The following is a 19,234-nucleotide window of genomic DNA, read 5'->3' on the forward strand; positions in this document are numbered from 1 at the left end:
GCTTAAAAGTTTAAACACCATCAGGGTTGCCGTTTGAGTCATTTTGAGTCGCTGTCCAGAACAGTGGTGCTGAAAACACTCAGCAATACGAATGAAGTATAACATCATCAAATTATGACAAGGTAGCTAGCTACTTTGTCGTAGATGACAGTAGGCTTAAAGTGCCGAAGTATTGGAAATCACCCTCTATTGCGTGCTCAGCCAATCAAATCATCACATTCCGTGCTATACGGACACAAACACAAAACTGTGCATTTGGGCTAGCGCCCCTAAAAAATAAGCTAGAAATAACGTTCTTAACAGTATAAGACGAACTCATGTGAACCATGAACCTGTTTATGTATAATATATTCCTTGAAGACGAAATAATAATGATATGTATGAGATTATAGGCGAAATTGAAATGACAAGGACATGGAATTTCTTTCTCTTTTCACACATGGTAGCTATAAAAAGAAAGTAACTGCGCTACCAAAATGCAGTAACTACGTTTTGGACACACCGACTTTTTTGTGTATCCCAAACGTCAAAAGCACATTTACAATTAGTATAATATCACATATTTGTAATCTCATTTGGCTGACCAGTTGAAACACTTTCAAACCCATTATTGGCCATTGTTTCCCCCATAATTATTGCACTTTGGCTTTGTAGGGCAGAGGGCAGTATAGTGGAGCTGTGAAATAACGTCATTAACTATAAATACACTTGCTTAAGTTACAGCGAGTTTAACATTAATTGATGGTGAGGAGCAGAATGTAATGATCAGATCATGAAAATGAGATATGAATTAATATGACAATAATTAATATGATAATATGAATGTAGGCCTATATGAATTATTAATTTGCATGCTCAAGTAAAGTGTGCAGACTGGTCTAGGTTTAGAGTTTAGAGTGTTTCTTATAAGAATAATAATAACTCATTGTCATTATTCTCAGCTCACCTGCTGGCTTTCAAAGGTCCACGTGCTGTCGGGTAACGACGCATCTAGAACGTTCATCATCTCCTTAAAGTCAGTGGTGCTGCTGGGTTTAACGAATGTGAAATCACTGTACTCTGACATGGGAGAGAGACACGACCTGAACGACTGACTCTGAGACATCATGTCTCCTCCAAGGACCTCCACGTACTTAATAGGTCCGTCTGAGTTGAGCTGGATCTGCAGGTTTCTGTTGGGATTCTTGTAATCGTCAAAGTCACTCCGTCTCATGCAACAACTACCGTCGCCTATGCTGTTCCTTATGCACCTAACAGCTAAAATTAGAAAAGTAACAAGAGACAGCACGGACACCGCGGCCAGAGAGAGAATCAAATAAAGTGTTATTCTCCCGCTTTTCTTATTGGACTCGGTAGCTTTCTGTCGAAGATCCAAAATAGGCTCGTGTAGTCCATCCTCTAATAGGATAGACACTGTAACTGTAGTGGACTGGACTGGTTCACCGTCGTCGTTGATCTCTATAATCAACGTCTGAGAGGAGTCGTCCTGCTCGTATACAGCGCGTTTAGTCCTCACCTCTCCTGTGTACAGACTGACAGTGAACAGAGAGGCGTCCGTGGCCTCCTTCAGCTTATAGGAGATCCAGGCGTTATGGCCCGAGTCAGCGTCCACTGCAGTCACCTTAGTAACCAGGTGGCCTGCTTTAGCAGAGCGAGGCATCCTCTGATGAGACAGGGAGCCCAGAACAGCGGAGGAGGGGTAGATTACAGTGGGGGCATTGTCGTTCTGGTCCAGGATAAAAACATTTACAGTGGTGTTGCTGCTAAGAGATGGAGAGCCCTGGTCCTTTGCCTGCACCCGAATCTGAAACACCTTCAGTTTCTCATAGTCAAACGAGTGCATGCTGTATATACTGCCATTGTCAGAGTTTATGTAGACATATGAAGACACAGACACGTCCTGCACTTTTGAATCTAACACAGAGTAGGAAATCTTTGCGTTTTCCCCAAAATCTATATCAGTGGCAGACACAGAGTATAGAATGGACCCTGGTACACAATTCTCTTTTAAGTACACGCTATATGAGGGCTGACTGAACAGAGGAGGGTTGTCATTCACGTCAGTGATACGTACAGGTATAGTTTTCTTAGTCGTTAGAGGAGGAGAGGCTGAATCAGTGGCTGTTATCTCAATGTTATAGTCTGAGAAACGCTCTCGGTCTAAAGCACCGCTGGTAACAAGTGCATAATTATTCGAAAATGATGGCTTCAGACTAAACGGAGAGCCCTTCGGTATATGTAAAGTCACTTTTCCGTTATCACCTGAATCAAGGTCCGTTACACTGATCAAAGCTACTACCGTGCCAGCTGGCGCATTTTCGCGCACTGGTTTTGGTTTAGATGCGAGGACAATGTCTGGTGCATTATCGTTAACGTCTGCAACATCAATTTGTACACGGCAATGACCCTGCATTACAGGAGTGCCCCTGTCTTTTGCCGTTACTTCTATTGTATAAGAGGTAGCACTCTCATAATCCAGTTCTCCTTTCAAATAAATCTCCCCCGTTAAAGAATTAATGTCAAATATTGATAAAACTGTATCTGGTGTGCGAGCGCCAAAAGAGAACTCGACATCACCGTTTGGTCCCTCGTCAGCATCCGTTGCTTTAGTTTGAATTACAAATGTACCCTTTGCGCTGTTCTCCTCTAAAGACACTTTATATACATTCTTATCAAAAACTGGGAAATTGTCATTAATATCAAGAACATCGATTGTTATCTGTGAGGTCCCAGACATGACAGGGTTTCCACCGTCTAACGCCGTTAATAGTAGTTGATAAACAGCTTTTTTCTCTCGGTCTAAGGGTTTTTCTAATACCAATTCAGGGACCGTTTTGCCATTTTCAACTTCTTTCATTTTCAAGACAAAGCATTCGTTTTTGCTTAAAGTGTATGATCTAAGTGAATTACTTCCCACATCTGGGTCCTCTGCGCTCTCTAAAGGAAAGCGTGTGCCGACCGCAGCTAATTCCGCAATTTCCAAAGATAGTTCTTTTGTAAGAAAACTAGGTGAATTATCATTTATGTCTCTTATTTCCACCTCTATACGATGTAGCTGCAACGGATCCTCAACAACAACCTGGAGAGGCAACACACAGCTGACGCTTTGTCCGCATAAAGCCTCTCTGTCTATTCTGTCATTCACCACCAGCTCGCCCTTCCCCGCATCCACAGTGAAATACTGCTTACCAGCCACAGTGGCAACGCTCAGTTTATGGTCAAAAACCTCTGACAATCCCAAACCCAGATCTTTGGCTACATTTCCGACCACGGAGCCTTGTTTCAACTCCTCTGGGATTGTGTAGCGTGTCTGTCCATCTATTGTACTCCACAAGAGAAAGAAATGATGCCACCAAAGAGCGTGCAACGTCCAGTCTCGGTATCCCATTCTCTTTGTCATTCCAAGGCCATTCAAATGTGCTATTTCCCTTCTATGTGCAATATGGTTTGAAATCCATTTCCCGAAACGTTAATCCCACAGCAAGATTCTTCAAATATTCCAACATAGCCTACGTTAAATAAAATATATTATATCATGACATGTTGATAAGAGCTCATATGTCTTCAGCAGCTCTAACCATTGTGAAAATGTGAAGTGGCGCTGAAGCTTAGGGGGATGGAGTAGATCTCTTTGTACAGTGTGATGTACTATTGGAGTGCAGCAACAATCCCCATCATCCAATGAGAAACTGAGCTGCATTCTTAACGTCACAGCAGCGTATAGGACACCACAGAGAAAAGTATAGCCCAATATTATATGCTCTCATAATATTTTCTCATAAGGAGGGTTCATATTACACCTATAGGCTAGATATGAATGAACTGCACACACACACACACACACACACACACACACACACACACACACACACACACACACACACACACACACACACACACACACACACACACACACACACACACACACACACACACACACACACACACACACACACACACACACACACACGTGTCATTTGACGGTATTTATTATTAGTGGTTCCCAAACCTATAGGGGACCCATTTTTAAGATGGAAAATCAGGTGACCCAATTCCCAATATTACACACACAAGGCATTTATGAATGAAATGTGATGAATAACACAATGCAGATTGAATAGATTGCATGGAGCCTTCAATCTTGTTTTATATTTACTTGTGTATGCACAGAACATCCTAATACACTTGTATGTTGTTATCAAAGGCACAAGTATACAGCTTATTTTCTTTACTTAGCTGCAGTGAATGTTCACATGGTAGTATGATGATATAGTATGATATGGTAGACTTCACATGTAGAAGAACTGCATGACAGCACACTTCAAAGGCTTCTAACAGCTGCAGCCTGCAGGGCATATTGGTAATCAGCACAGGTGCAAATAATGTTCCTAATCAGTGCTTTCACATAAAATAAACTCCTATTACAATATACTTATCCAGAACAAGGCCTGGACTGGCCACTTGACACAGGCTGACCAATGAATGTTGTGGCCCAAAAAACAAAACAAAAAAATATTATTATTATTATATATATTTTTAATATGCAAAAACATATTTTAGCGACCCAATTGAACCCTCCCGCGACCCACCCGTGGCTAGCGACCCAATCTTTGGGAAACGGTGAAGACTATGAAGACTATAATGACTATAATGCAGACTGTAATGAATGACTATAATGAAGACTATACACAACCTATTCCTTGGAAACATATAAACGAGAAGTGGTAATAAGCGTGGAACAGTTTCTTAAGTTTGGATAGAATTAACATGACACTTCATGAAAGTAGGCTGAAACTGAAAGGGAAAGAGGAGGTGCCGCTAAGTGTAACTGTCCACCTCAGTGGTGCTGAAACTTGGCTGCAAATGCCATCACCCACAACAACGAATGTCAAACAGAGCGTGCATGCATAGGCCTACTAATTGGTCAACAAGTCAGGGTCCACACTTAATTCACTATACTGAATGTGTTGTTACGTATGTTTTGTAAGCTCCCCAATGTAAAACATTATTTTAAATAATTATATGTTTTAATTAAAGACTTCGCTATCAAGTACACTGACTGATTAAAGATTATTTCAGGATTTCATTAGGACACCAAACCAAGCAACGTATTTTCATATCACTGGCACATTTGGCCCAAGGACACACGTCTAAAACGTACAACCATTTATTTTAATAAACTGCTCACCTGCTGGCTCTCAAAGGTCCACGTGCTGTCAGGTAAAGACGCATCTAGAACGTTCATCATCTCCTTAAAGTCAGTGGTGCTGCTGGGTTTAACGAAAGTGAAATCACTGTACTCTGACATGGGAGAGAGACACGACCTGAACGACTGACTCTGAGACATCATGTCTCCTCCCAGGACCTCCACGTACTTAATAGGTCCATCTGAGTTGAGTTGGATCTGCAGGTTTCTGTTGGGGTTCTTGTAATCGTCAAAGTCACTCCGTCTCATGCAACAACTACCGTTGCCTCTACTGCTCTTTATGCACCTAACAGCTAAAATAAGAAAAGTAACAAGAGACAGCACGGACACGGCGGCCAGAGAGAGAATCAAATAAACTGTTATTCTCCCACTTTTATTAATGGGCTCGGTTTTCTTCCGTAGGTCTAAAATAGGCTCATGGAGTCCATCCTCTATTAGTATAGAAACCGTGACCGTGGAGGACTGGACTGGTTCACCGTCGTCGTTGATCTCTATAATCAGCGTCTGAGAGGAGTCATCCTGCTCGTATACAGCGCGTTTAGTCCTCACCTCTCCTGTGTAAAGACTGACAGTAAATAGAGAGGCGTCCGTGGCCACCTTCAGCTTATAGGAGATCCAGGCGTTATGGCCCGAGTCAGCGTCCACGGCCGTCACCTTAGTAACCAGGTGGCCTGCTTTAGCAGAGCGAGGCATCCTCTGATGAGACAGGGAGCCCAGAACAGCGGAGGAGGGGTAAATTACAGTGGGGGCATTGTCGTTCTGGTCCAGGATAAAAACATTTACAGTAGCGTTGCTGCTAAGAGACGGAGAGCCCTGGTCCTTTGCCTGCACCCGAATCTGAAACACCTTCAGTTTCTCATAGTCAAACGAAAGCATGCCGTAGATGCTGCCATTGTCAGAGTTTATGTACACATATGAGGACACAGACACGTCCTGCACTTTGGAGTCTAAAAGAGAGTAGGAAATCTTTGCATTTTCACCTAAATCCAAATCAGTTGCCGACACAGAGTAGAGAATTGAGCCTGGTTTTCCATTCTCTTTTAAATACACATTATATGAAGCCTGGGTGAATATAGGATGATTGTCATTAACATCAATGATGTTGACAGGTATACTTTTCTTACTCGTCATGGGAGGAGAGCCTGAATCTGTGGCTGATATTTCAATATTATATTGTGAGAAACTCTCTCGGTCTAAAATACCATTGGTAACCAGTGCGTAATTATTAGAAAATGATGGTTTAATACTAAATAGAGATTCCTTTGGCAGATGTAAGATCACTTTGCCATTATCACCCGAGTCAAGGTCTCTTGCACTGATCAAAGCTACTACAGTGCCACTCGGCGCATCCTCACGCACCGGCTTTGGCTGAGAGGTGAGAACAATTTCGGGTGCATTATCATTAACATCTAAAACCTCTACGTGTACACTACAATGCCCTTCCATTCCAGGAATGCCTTTATCTTTTGCAGTGATGTCTATTTCATAATTAGAATTTTTTTCAAAATCTAATTTACCTTTTAGAAATATTTTCCCCAATATAGGGTCGATATGAAATAAAGACCGAATACTTTCTGGTGTATGCAATCCAAAAGAATATTCTATATCACCATTTTGACCATCATCAATATCTGTCGCTTTAGTTTGTACTATCAACTCCCCATCTGCAGAATTTTCACTCACAGATACTTTGTATACCGGTGTTTCAAAAACGGGAACATTATCATTGATATCAAGAACTCTAATAGAGAGTTGAGTGGTGCCAGATCTCACCGGATTGCCTCCATCAATTGCTGTTAATACAATTTTGTGGACAGCCTTTTTCTCCCTGTCCAAAGATTTCACCAAGACCAACTCAGGAACTTTCCGCCCACCAGCAACATCTTTAATCTTTATATTAAAACATTCATCTTTACTGAGATAATATGACTTCAATGAGTTACTCCCAACATCAGGGTCTAATGCACTTTCTAAAGGAAAACGTACCCCTGCTGCTGTTATAGATTCCGCTATTTCTAACGTGACATCATTTGATGGGAACCGAGGTGAATTATCATTGATGTCCTGTATTTCAACTTCAACACGATAAAGCTGTAACGGGTCCTCGATGACAACTTGGAGAGGTAGAATACAGCTGGCGCTTTGTCCACATAAAGCCTCTCTGTCTATTCTGTCATTCACCACCAGCTCGCCCTTCCCCGCGTCCACACTGAAATACTGCTTACCAGCCTCCGAGGCGACACGCAGCTTACGGTCAGAAATCTCTGATAGTCCCAAACCCAAATCTTTAACTAGATTTCCTACCACGGAGCCCTGCTTTAGCTCCTCTGGTATTGTGTAGCGAGTCTGTCCCTCTATTGTACTCCACACGAGAAAGAAATAATTCCACCATAGAGCCTGCCATCTCCAGTCTCGGTATCCGATTGTCTTTGTCATCCCTGGACCGTTACACAGCTGTATCATTATCCATCTATAGTAGATCTAACAGAGCATCATATCCAAATCCATCACCTGGAAGATATTCCAACAGAACCATTACCAACATATTTGTGCATGCTGGGTGCAAAACAATATACTTATTTATATATTCTATATAGTATGTACGCGTGTGATCCTCTCCCTCCTGCGTCTTTGAGCATTGTGGCGCTGGATATGCATGGGGGAGGGAGTAGATCTCTTTGTACAGTTCTCTGTGCTATTGGTGCAGAGATTCACCCTCCAAACACCAATACGAGGGAAAAACAGAGAGCTCTTAAAGTCACGGAAGCCTCTACAATCATTGTTCGACATAGGAATGCATATCCATATACTGTACCTCGTGACCCAGATCAAACTGCCATATATATATATATATATATATATATATATATATATATATATATATATATATATATATATATATATCAATTTGATCTGGGTCACGAGAGTATATGCATTCAGGGTTAAACATATAGTCTATCCATCCATCCATTGAAAAAGTCTTATTAAGATCGAAAATGTACTCCAACGGCCATCTATTTTTTTTTAATAATGTTTAGTAGTATACGAAAAAAAATCGTCATTAATTTGCTCATTTCAGGAGCTGTAAGTGGTGCTACATTTCCGCATGATAAGCCTTAGGTTTTTCTCTTCTTTTTTCCCTTTTTTTGTCACTGGCAGATTCGCGTCTCGCCACTGCAAGGCATGCAAGCTATAGGACTACAATTGTTGACAATGTTATATTCAACGGGAAAAACGTTTATGCACGCTATCCTATAATTAAAAAAATCACACCCGTGTGAAGTGAGGGGCGCTCTTGTCATCTTACAACATCAATTACAACATAATGTTTGTTTAAGCAATGGGTGTTAATGTTTGTTTATGTCCTCAAACAAACATTAGATTTATTGTCTATGGCGTTTTCTTAAACAAACATCGTTGAAAAACAAACCATATAAAAAAACCGGTGCAGCTAATGGTGTGGGCGACTCTCCTCCTCCTTTCTCAAACGACCGAGCATTGTTTGTTTGTTTGGCTAGTTAGATTATATTTGATATTAAACTGTGAGATTGGTTACGTTATTTTACTTTATAGCTGTTTGTTTGAATTCATGTTTTTTAAGTTCATGTTGAGGCGGGGGTGTACACGTTTTTGGTTTCTTTATTTTGATTGGGAACATTATTTTGTTTTAGCATACTATAATATATTAAATTGTCGAGCTTGTAATTGTGGATAGATGGGTTTTTTATTGTTCAAGATGTGGATAACGTCGTCAAGCATGCAGGCCCTATCATGCGGAAGTTCAGCACCACGTTTGTGGACAGCAGATGAGCAGTGGTTCCCTATGGAGACACAAAGCCTCTGTGTCTTAATAGGGAACCACTGCTTGTCATTAATGATTTGCATTTTTGTCGCAAAAGGGATGCAAAAAAAATAAAAAAAATACATTAATTCAAGTCTCCATTGATAGAAAAACTATATATATATATATATATATATATATGGGTGAACCTTTAATCATCCCAAATCGACACGTTATTTGACAGGCCTATGACAAACGGTGTGTCATTTACAAATCAGGCACAATATGGAACGTCACAAGTACTTTTCATTGAATCTGCAGTGCTCACCTGTTGGCTTTCAAAAGTCCACGTGCTGTCAGGTAAAGACGCATCTAGAACGTTCATCATCTCCTTAAAGTCAGTGGTGCTGCTGGGTTTAACGAAGGTGAAATCACTGTACTCTGACATGGGAGAGAGACACGACCTGAACGACTGACTCTGAGACATCATGTCTCCTCCCAGGACCTCCACGTACTTAATAGGTCCGTCTGAGTTTAGCTGGATCTGCAGGTTTCTGTTGGGGTTCTTGTAATCATCAAAGTCACTCCGTCTCATGCAACAACTACCGTTGCCTCTACTGCTCCTTATGCACCTAACAGCTAAAATGAGAAAAGTCACAACCGACAGCACGGACACTGCTGCCAGAGAGAGAATCAAATAAAGTGTTATTCTCCCGCTTTTCTTATTGGGCTCGGATTTCTTCCGCAAATCCAAAATGGGCTCATGTAGTCCATCCTCTACTAGTATAGACACTGTGACAGTGGAGGACTGCACTGGTTCACCGTCGTCGTTGATCTCTATAATCAACGTCTGAGAGGAGTCATCCTGCTCGTATACAGCGCGTTTAGTCCTCACCTCTCCTGTGTAAAGACTGACAGTGAACAGAGAGGCGTCCGTGGCCTCCTTCAGCTTATAGGAGATCCAGGCGTTATGGCCCGAGTCAGCGTCCACGGCCGTCACCTTAGTAACCAGGTGGCCTGCTTTAGCAGAGCGAGGCATCCTCTGATGAGAGAGCGATCCCAGAACAGCGGAGGAGGGGTAAATAACAGTGGGGGCATTGTCGTTCAGGTCCAGGATAAAAACATTTACAGTGGTGTTGCTGCTAAGAGACGGAGAGCCCTGGTCCTTTGCCTGAACCCGAATCTGAAACACCTTCAGTTTCTCATAGTCAAACGAGTGCATGCTGTAGATGCTGCCATTATCAGAGTTTATATACACATATGAGGACACAGACACGTCCTGCACTTTGGAGTCTAAAATAGAGTAGGAAATCTTTGCATTTTCACCCAAATCTAGATCGGATGCAGACACTGTATATAGTATCGACCCTGCCAAGCCATTCTCCTTTAAGTAAACATTATATGAGGGTTGATTGAATACTGGAGGGTTGTCATTAACATCAATGATGCTCACAGGTATAGATTTCTTACTAGTTAGAGGAGGAGTGCCCGAATCTGTGGCTGTTATTTCAATATTATATTCAGAGTAGTTCTCTCTGTCTAAAACTCCACTGGTAAGCAATGCGTAATTATTAGAAAACGATGGTTTCAGATTAAAAGGCGAGCCCTCGGGGAGCTTTAACGTCACTTTACCATTATCACCCGAGTCAAGGTCCCGTGCACTGATTAAAGCTACTACTGTGGCAGTTGGCGCGTCTTCGCGCACTGAGCTGGGTTTTGAGGTGATAACAATTTCCGGGGCATTATCGTTAACATCCAATACTTCTATTTGAACAGTACAATGGCCCTCCATTTCAGGAATTCCCTTGTCTTTAGCCCGAACATCAATCCGATACGAATTAGCTTTCTCATAATCAAGATTGCCTTTTAAATGCACCTCCCCCGTCAATGAATTTATTTCAAATATGGAGAGCACGACATCAGGCGTTCGTTTGCCAAAAAAATACAGTATCTGTCCATTTGGACCCTCGTCAATATCTGTTGCTTTCATTTTAAGGATAGACGTACCCTTTGAGGTACTTTCCTTAATGCTGACCTTATAAAGCTTTTTTTCAAATACCGGGACATTATCATTAATATCAACAACTGTTATTGTTATCTGTGATGTTCCTGATTTGATTGGACTTCCACCATCTATGGCCGTCAAAAGGAGTGTGTGGACAGCTCTCTTCTCCCGATCAAGAGGTCTTTCTAGAATTAGTTCTGGAACTTTCTTTCCATCTTCAACTTCTTTAAATTCCAAACTGAAACACTCGTCTTTACTAAGAGTGTATGTCTTCAACCCATTATTCCCAACATCGGGATCCTCTGCGCTCTCAAGTGGAAAGCGCACACCCGCTACGGTGGATTCGGGTATTTCTAGGGAAATGTCATTTGTAAGGAAACTAGGAGAATTATCATTTATGTCTTTTATTTCCACTTCTATCCTGTGTAGTTGCAACGGGTTCTCTATAACAACCTGCAGAGGTAGAACACAGCTGGCGCTTTGTCCGCATAAAGCCTCTCTGTCTATTCTGTCATTCACCACCAGCTCGCCCTTCCCCGCATTCACACTGAAATACTGCTTACCAGCCTCCGAGGCGACACGCAGTTTACGGTCAAAAATCTCTGATAGTCCCAAACCCAGATCTTTGGCTAAATTCCCAACAACAGACCCTTGTTTTAATTCCTCCGGGACGGTATAGCGTGTCTGTCCGTCTATTGTACTCCACATGAGAAAGAAATGATGCCACCAAAGAGCGTGCCATCTCCAGTCTCGATATCCAATTCTCTTTGTCATGCCTGATATGTTACAATAGGTTAATTCCCAATGACACAACGCACAGAAATGTGTTAAAATCCATCTTCTGAAATCTCAATGCCACAGACGGATTCTGCAAGTATTTCTGCATAACTAAATCACAGATCTTATATGACAGAATGTACAAAGCACTACATATCGCTGTCTCCTCCGGCTCTGACCATTGTGGGGGGATACAGTGCTGAAGCGGCATGGAGGGGAGGGGGAGTAGATCTCTTTGTACAGTTTTGTACGCTATTGGAGCACAGCATCTTTCCTCACTATCCAATAAGAGAAACGGAATTGTGCACTTAAAGTCACAGCCTATAGAAGCCATTCCCCCCCTATTTTACCTCTCTCCATGGCTCCATGCTGCTTTTCAATACATTTTCTCGGAATATGTATATTACTTATATAGTCAGGCTACATTACAAATGATGAGGTGTATTAATTCAACACTTATACAATTCATGTCACGCACACTTTAATTGTAATCTAAAAATCACACACGTATGAACTGAGTGGTGCAATTTCCCCCCCCCCCTCTCTCTCTCTCTCTCTCTCTCTCTCTCTCTCATTAGAGACACAGCACTACCCCTCTCTCTGTTTCTGGCGCCCCCTACTGCTATTAATAAGTCACATACTCGTGCTCATTCAGGTACACAAACAGGTACACAAACAGGTACATACACGGACATTGCTGGTTGTAGAGTGGTTGCACCACTCAAAAACGCAATATATTTATCTGGGATAATGTGAGTGTCATAAAAGTGACTTGTTGCAAATCAGTAACCGAAAATAATAAATATTAATACAACAAAAAGAGGGAACATTACTGTTGTGTTTGAGCAACTGTCCACCTCGGTGGTGCTGAAACGTTGTGGACAATGGCTGCGGTCAATTTAAAATAAACCATAATACAACTCTGGAGGAGACACCAATAAAACCAGATCATGCTATATACAATGTAAGTCAATGTATTTGTTTGTATAGTCAAACGTTGTTGATCTCAAATATGCATAACAAACGCACATGCACATGCACACACACACACACACACACACACACACACACACACACACACACACCACACACACACACACACACACACACACACACACACACACACACACACACACACACACACACACACACCTGGAAGGTGAGGCTGTTATATCTCAATGAAGGAAAGATATATTAAATTGTGATTTGACGGAATAAGAGTAAGAGTGACAAAAACGCACAGGTGAAAAGGGCTTATGTGCTACTTAACAGGAAACATGGCGCTGTCCATGGTGCTGAAACAGCAACAAACGTTACAACGGCAGAGCTCAATCAGGTCAATCAAATAAGGCACAAGGCGACAATTGGTAAGAAAAAATAAAATAAAATACAATGCACTTGATCTCTGCTCACCTGCTGGCTCTCAAACGTCCACGTGCTGTCAGGTAAAGACGCATCTAGGACGTTCATCATCTCCTTAAAGTCAGTGGTGCTGCTGGGTTTAACGAATGTGAAATCACTGTACTCTGACATGGGAGAGAGACACGACCTGAACGACTGACTCTGAGACATCATGTCTCCTCCCAGGACCTCCACGTACTTAATAGGTCCGTCTGAGTTGAGCTGGATCTGCAGGTTTCTGTTGGGGTTCTTGTAATCATCAAAGTCACTCCGTCTCAGGCAACAACTAGCGTTGCCTCTACTGCTCCTTATGCACTTAACTGCTAAGATTAGAAAAGTCACAAGAGACAGCACGGACACTGCGGCCAGAGAGAGAATCAAATAAAGTGTTATTCTCCCACTTTTCTTATTGGGCTCGGATTTCTTCCGCAAATCCAAAATGGGCTCATGTAGTCCATCCTCTATTAGTATAGAAACCGTGACAGTGGAGGACTGGACTGGTTCACCGTCGTCGTTGATCTCTATAATCAGCGTCTGAGAGGAGTCATCCTGCTCGTATACAGCACGTTTAGTCCTCACCTCTCCTGTGTAAAGACTAACACTGAACAGAGAAGCGTCCGTGGCCTCCTTCAGCTTATAGGAGATCCAGGCGTTATGGCCCGAGTCAGCGTCCACGGCCGTCACCTTAGTAACCAGGTGGCCTGCTTTAGCAGAGCGAGGCATCCTCTGATGAGAGAGCGATCCCAGAACAGCGGAGGAGGGGTAAATAACAGTGGGGGCATTGTCGTTCTGGTCCAAAATAAAAACATGTACAGTAGCGTTGCTGCTAAGAGACGGAGAGCCCTGGTCCTTTGCCTGCACCCGAATCTGAAACACCTTCAGTTTCTCATAGTCAAACGAGTGCATGCTGTAGATGCTGCCATTCTCAGCGTTGATGTAGACATATGAGGACACAGACACGTCCTGCACTTTGGAGTCTAAAATAGAGTAGGAAATCTTGGCATTTGCCCCCATGTCAGAATCGGTGGCTGACACTGAGCACACTATTTTTCCAGGCGCATAATTCTCCTTTACATAAACCACATACTGAGGCTGGGAGAAAAACGGTGGGTTGTCATTAACATCTAGCACGTCAACAGTGATTATTTTTTTACTAGACAATGAGGGTTTTCCTGAGTCAGCGGCAATTATCTGTATGCTATATTGGGCATTTATTTCACGATCAAGTGGTCCATTCGTTACTAGTGCGTAATGCTTGGAGACAGACGGGTTTAGCTTGAATGGAGACTTTGAAGATATGCTCAGCTTTATTTTACCATTATCACCAGAATCTGGGTCTTTGGCACTTAACAACGCTATAACTGTTCCGATGGCAGAATCCTCTGCAACGGGTGTTGTCAGTGACATAACAATTATTTCAGGTGTATTGTCGTTTATGTCAATTATTTTTATTTCGACGCTGCAATGTCCATCCATCTGAGGATTCCCTTTGTCTTTTGCAACGACGTCAAATCTATGTAAAGAATTATTTTCGTAGTCTAAAGGCCCCTTCACAACAATAGCCCCAGAGGAAGGCTCTATATCAAACAGTGATATAATTAAATCAGTTGTTCGATCCCCAAAAAAGTATTCAATGTCTCCATTCAAACCTTCATCTGGATCAGTTGCTTTCACGTGTAATATTTCCGTCCCTGGCGACACACTTTCACTAACATTAGCCTCATATACTTGTCTCACAAACTGGGGTGAATTATCATTGTTGTCAAGCACTGTAACGGTTATTTCAGATGTACCTGAACGCACGGGATCACCACCATCAATTGCGGTCAAAATAAGCGTGTGCACAGATTGTCTCTCTCGATCAAGAGATTTTTCTAAGACTAATTCAGGGATTTTTGTTCCGTCTTTGTGATTTTTAACGTTTAATTTGAAATGCTCATTTTTACTGATGGTATAAGTTCGTATTGTATTGGAAACAACATCTGGATCAAGTGCGCTTTCCAGGGGAAATCGTGCGCCTGGATTTATAGATTCTGCTATCTTCAAAACACTTTCTTTTGTTGTGAATCTCGGGGAATTGTCATTGATGTCTTGTATTTCAACCTCGACTCGATGCAGCTGCAGTGGTTTTCTATAACGACCTCCAAAGGCAGCAAACACGGCACTCTCTGTCCACACATTTCCTCCCTGTCTATCCTGTCCACTCACCACCAGTTCTCCCTTCCCCAGGTCCCACACTGAAATATTGCTTACCAGACTCCGAGGTTATGCGCAATTTTCTTCGGTAGAGTTCAGAGACAACCAAACCAAGATCTTTGGATAAATGCCCTACAACAGAGCCCTGTTTCAGTTCCTCCGGTATTGTGTAGCGAGTCTGTGCGTCTATTGTACTCCACAGGAGAAAGAAATGATGCCACCACAAAAGCACCTGCCATGCAGGCAGTCTATTCCACATTATTCCAGCATCAAAAGCCATTTCCATCACCCAAAAGTAACCTTTAAAGGGTTAGGTGATAACAAATAAAAATATTATGATCCAATGTCGATGTCTCCTCATATTTTACAGTGATGGACATGCTTTGTATCCGTATAAGCATCCCTCTCTCTTCTATGAGGATTGTATGGGTTTCGGTACTGAAACTGCACGGAGGGAGGGAGTAGATCTCTCTGTACAGTTGTGCATCCTATTGGTGCACAGAGCCTAGTGATTTTCACCAATCGTGGCTCAACAAGCTTCCAGAGCCCAGTGACGTATATCAATTATGATGCACCATTCTATATACTGATGAGAACAAGACATCACATAAAACGTTCAAAGACCACTGCTTATCGTTTGAGCATCATTGCTAATAATGTCAATGAGGAGATTTAAAAACAAATTGTTGTTGTTATATTGTTATATATTTTTTCAGGATTATTAAAACCTGAAAAATGTATGCATGACAGCACATAGCAAGACCATGAATGGATCATGCATAATTGTAGAATCAAACAGAGTGCATTGTGAATGGATGTATGCATTGCATATAGCCTATATGTTCTTGTCTGTGCACTCTCTGCCACCCTGTGATGTCTCTGTGGCTGACAAGGCTCTTCGTTGCCTTCCTGTGGTCAGAGAAAGATAGTGCACCCACACACGTAACCAGAGCACTCCGTGAGGCTCAGAAAATAATTATGCCAGTAGTCGACATAAAATACCCGTATGGAGGTCTGTAGAGCAAATGAAAAGGGAGGGGGAGCGGAGCGTATGGGGTTTTTTCTCTCTCTCTCTCTCTCTCTCTCTCTCTCTCTCTCTCTCTCTCTCTCTCTCTCTCTCTCTCTCTCTCTCTCTCTCTCTCTCTCTCTCTCTCTCTCTCTCTCTCTCTCTCTCTCTCTCTCTCTCTCTCTCTCTCTCTCTCTCTCTCTCTCTCTCTCTCTCTCTCTCTCTCTCTCTCTCTCTCTCTCTCTCTCTCTCTCTCTCTCTCTCTCTCTCTCTCTCTCTCTCTCTCTCTCGCACACGCACGCACAAATTCCGTGAACTCATTTATTTAGTGTTCCATTCCATGCATTGACGTACGTCGGTATCTACCAATCAAAGCAATCTAAAATGTAGAGCATACATGCCTACTCCTAGGTCTGCCTGCCAACAGACAGCACTAGCTGTGATTTGTCCTTCGACCATTCCAAATTAAATGTCTAATAACATTTAAGTGAAACAATAAATAGACGAAAACAATAATACTGATATAAATGACGATAACAAAATAAGCAAATATATTTTGTAGAGATAGATATTTTTTCTTTTTGTAATGCAAGTGCTCTGAATAGTCTAGAACGACAGAGGGAGATATAGAGAAGCCATGTGAGAAAATGGTAGAGGGAGGGGGAGAGGGCTGTTCCACAGAGTAGGCTACTGGAGCTGGTTTCAGCACCAGGCGGGTGGACAGCGCCACACAGGCGGACAACTAGTGCTGCTGCAGCGAGGGAGGCTCTGCTACTCGGGCTCCCATGCAAACAGCACGTTACGTTACAGCACAGCAGGCATGCTTGAAGTCAAAACAACACTGTTCACTTCCCCTCGCTGAACGGCACCATGATGCCGAGACATTTAAAGACCAATAAACTGCACCACATTGACTGCAGAGTTGTTGGGATGTGGTAAAATGATAATTATATGCTTGATGCTTTTTATATAGGCATATATTGGTGATAATCAGCCTAGTAAAAAAAAAAAAAAGTGACGTCATGTGACGTAATATGCCTTACCTTATCCTTGGTGTGGCTTACGAATTAATGACAGTAGGTATATATATATACACAATATATACACAAGATTGAATTTAAAATTCAACCAAACATGCATGCCATTCACACTTTATGTATCCCTTTATTTAGCCTCGTCATAGTGCTGCAGTGTGTTTGAGATGTAACATGTAGGCCTAGAAGTTATATTACTAAATAGAGCTCCATGAATAGTTGTGCAGTGAAGTTTCTTTGTCCAGTTTGTCTTCATGACTAAATATACCACATTGAGCTTAACATTTACTTAACAACTTTTCAGTAGTGACTCCCTTTTGTGGGTTTCTTTAGTTCAATAGTGGCTGTTGTGTCTCTATGGCTGCAGTATTACCACCTTTATAGACCAGAGCTCTAATGCAGGTTACATCAGTGGTTCTCAAAGTGGGGTCCGGGGACCCCTGGGGATCCTTGAGGGAGTTCCAGGGGGTCTCCACTCCCCAACTAAATGCATTAAGATTGATTATGCAATATAAATTGTGCATATCAAACTGGGGGTCTTTGAGATTAAAATAGTTGAGAATCAAGAGCCAAAAATCTTCCCTAATGGGGGTCCTTGGCATATCTTTTTAAATGGGTGTCAATTTGGGGGTCCTTGACATAAAAAGGTTTGAGAACCACTGGGTTATTATTTATACCTTATTGTCCTTGCATGACACAATTCTATATTTTGATGCTCATGTGACACTGTTTCACACTGTTTTTGATTTAACTTTATTGTGCTATATATTGTTCAATTTGATTTGATAATTTGGTTAGGTTTGCTTTAGTCAGGTAATGAGTCTAATGACAAAGCTTAAGCTTAAGCTTCAAACACCCTACAATATTATAGGATAAAATTATTGTTTACTTCGGTGGTAATAAATTAATTTGTTTTTTATAAGAGCCACAATATGAGGTTATGTCATGATGACCTTGCTTGCTTGATTATGCCAAATTCTATGCAGCAGTGTGTAATCTCATGATAAGTATGTACAGCAGTGTATACTGTTGTAACTGTAGATTGGTCCGTTTTTGATTGAATGTTTGTGATTGGTGTTCTTTTTTATTGATGTCTACATTTCTGTTCTGTTCCAGTTTATCAATAGCTGTGAAGTAGAGAGAACCACATTGTAACCACATCTTGTACCACACCTGTATTTTTCCCACACTGTGTGTCAGATTATTTGTGCTCACAGTTTTTAAAGGTGATATATCTTTTTTAAAGTGAACAGAAAATATATGCCTCTATAATGTTTAATTCACTTTCCATTGTGATTGTAACAAAGCTGTCCCATCCACACACAATACACTGTTACACGACGTGGCATGCACTATATTACATATTATGTAATATATCTACAAGACAATGATTCAATGTCTTTAGTTAATGCCAGTATCTATTGTGTTCATCCAATTCATTCCCCAGATATTCCCTTGACTAGATGGCTCAGCTGGTAGACAGGCTAAGTGAATTTGAATATGGAATCTGATGTAAATAATAGTTAAATGTAATTTAAATCTGCACTATTTGGACATCGATGTACATCGATGTTCTGCATTTGTACAGGCATGTACTATCTGTTGTTGTTGCATTAATTATTCAGTAAATAGATCCAGGCAAAGCAAATACCACCATCCACACTGCACAGCAATATATAGCTGGCAAGTAACATAGTTTACTATGTATGCTATTTGCAGAGACATAGACGTAGGTGCAACTCTATATTCCATTTCTATTGCAGAAAGTTTACCAAAATGTGAAATCTGTCCCCATATCGGTAAAGGCAGATATGATCTGATCATCTGA

General features: G+C 41.7%; 2 protein-coding genes and 1 pseudogene across 3 annotated transcripts; all 3 read right to left on the reverse strand.

The window, feature by feature from the left end:
* Positions 1-937: 937 nt before the first annotated feature.
* On the reverse strand, positions 938-7,642 carry LOC308322092 (protocadherin gamma-C5-like; the record flags this gene model as incomplete). The annotated part of the gene is made up of 2 exons (XM_080773290.1): positions 938-3,353; positions 7,596-7,642. The coding sequence occupies 2 exons, from the start codon at positions 7,640-7,642 to the stop codon at positions 938-940; spliced, it is 2,463 nt and encodes an 820-aa protein (XP_080629416.1).
* A 1,619-nt stretch (positions 7,643-9,261) lies between these two features.
* On the reverse strand, positions 9,262-11,766 carry LOC308322171 (protocadherin gamma-C5-like; the record flags this gene model as incomplete). Its single annotated transcript, XM_080773364.1, has 1 exon — positions 9,262-11,766. One exon carries the CDS (start codon positions 11,764-11,766, stop codon positions 9,262-9,264), a length of 2,505 nt encoding a protein of 834 aa, XP_080629490.1.
* A 255-nt stretch (positions 11,767-12,021) lies between these two features.
* Positions 12,022-15,646, reverse strand: LOC308322172 (protocadherin gamma-C5-like; annotated as a pseudogene). Its single transcript has 2 exons — positions 13,161-15,646; positions 12,022-12,047 (listed from the first exon to the last, which is right to left on the reverse strand). The product of its transcript is annotated as a protocadherin gamma-C5-like (transcript).
* Between the last annotated feature and the right edge of the window lie 3,588 nt (positions 15,647-19,234).

The sequence above is a fragment of the Protomyctophum bolini genome, assembly GCF_963924005.1.
Source record: "Protomyctophum bolini genome assembly, chromosome: 10".
Classification (NCBI taxonomy): Eukaryota; Metazoa; Chordata; class Actinopteri; order Myctophiformes; family Myctophidae; genus Protomyctophum; species Protomyctophum bolini.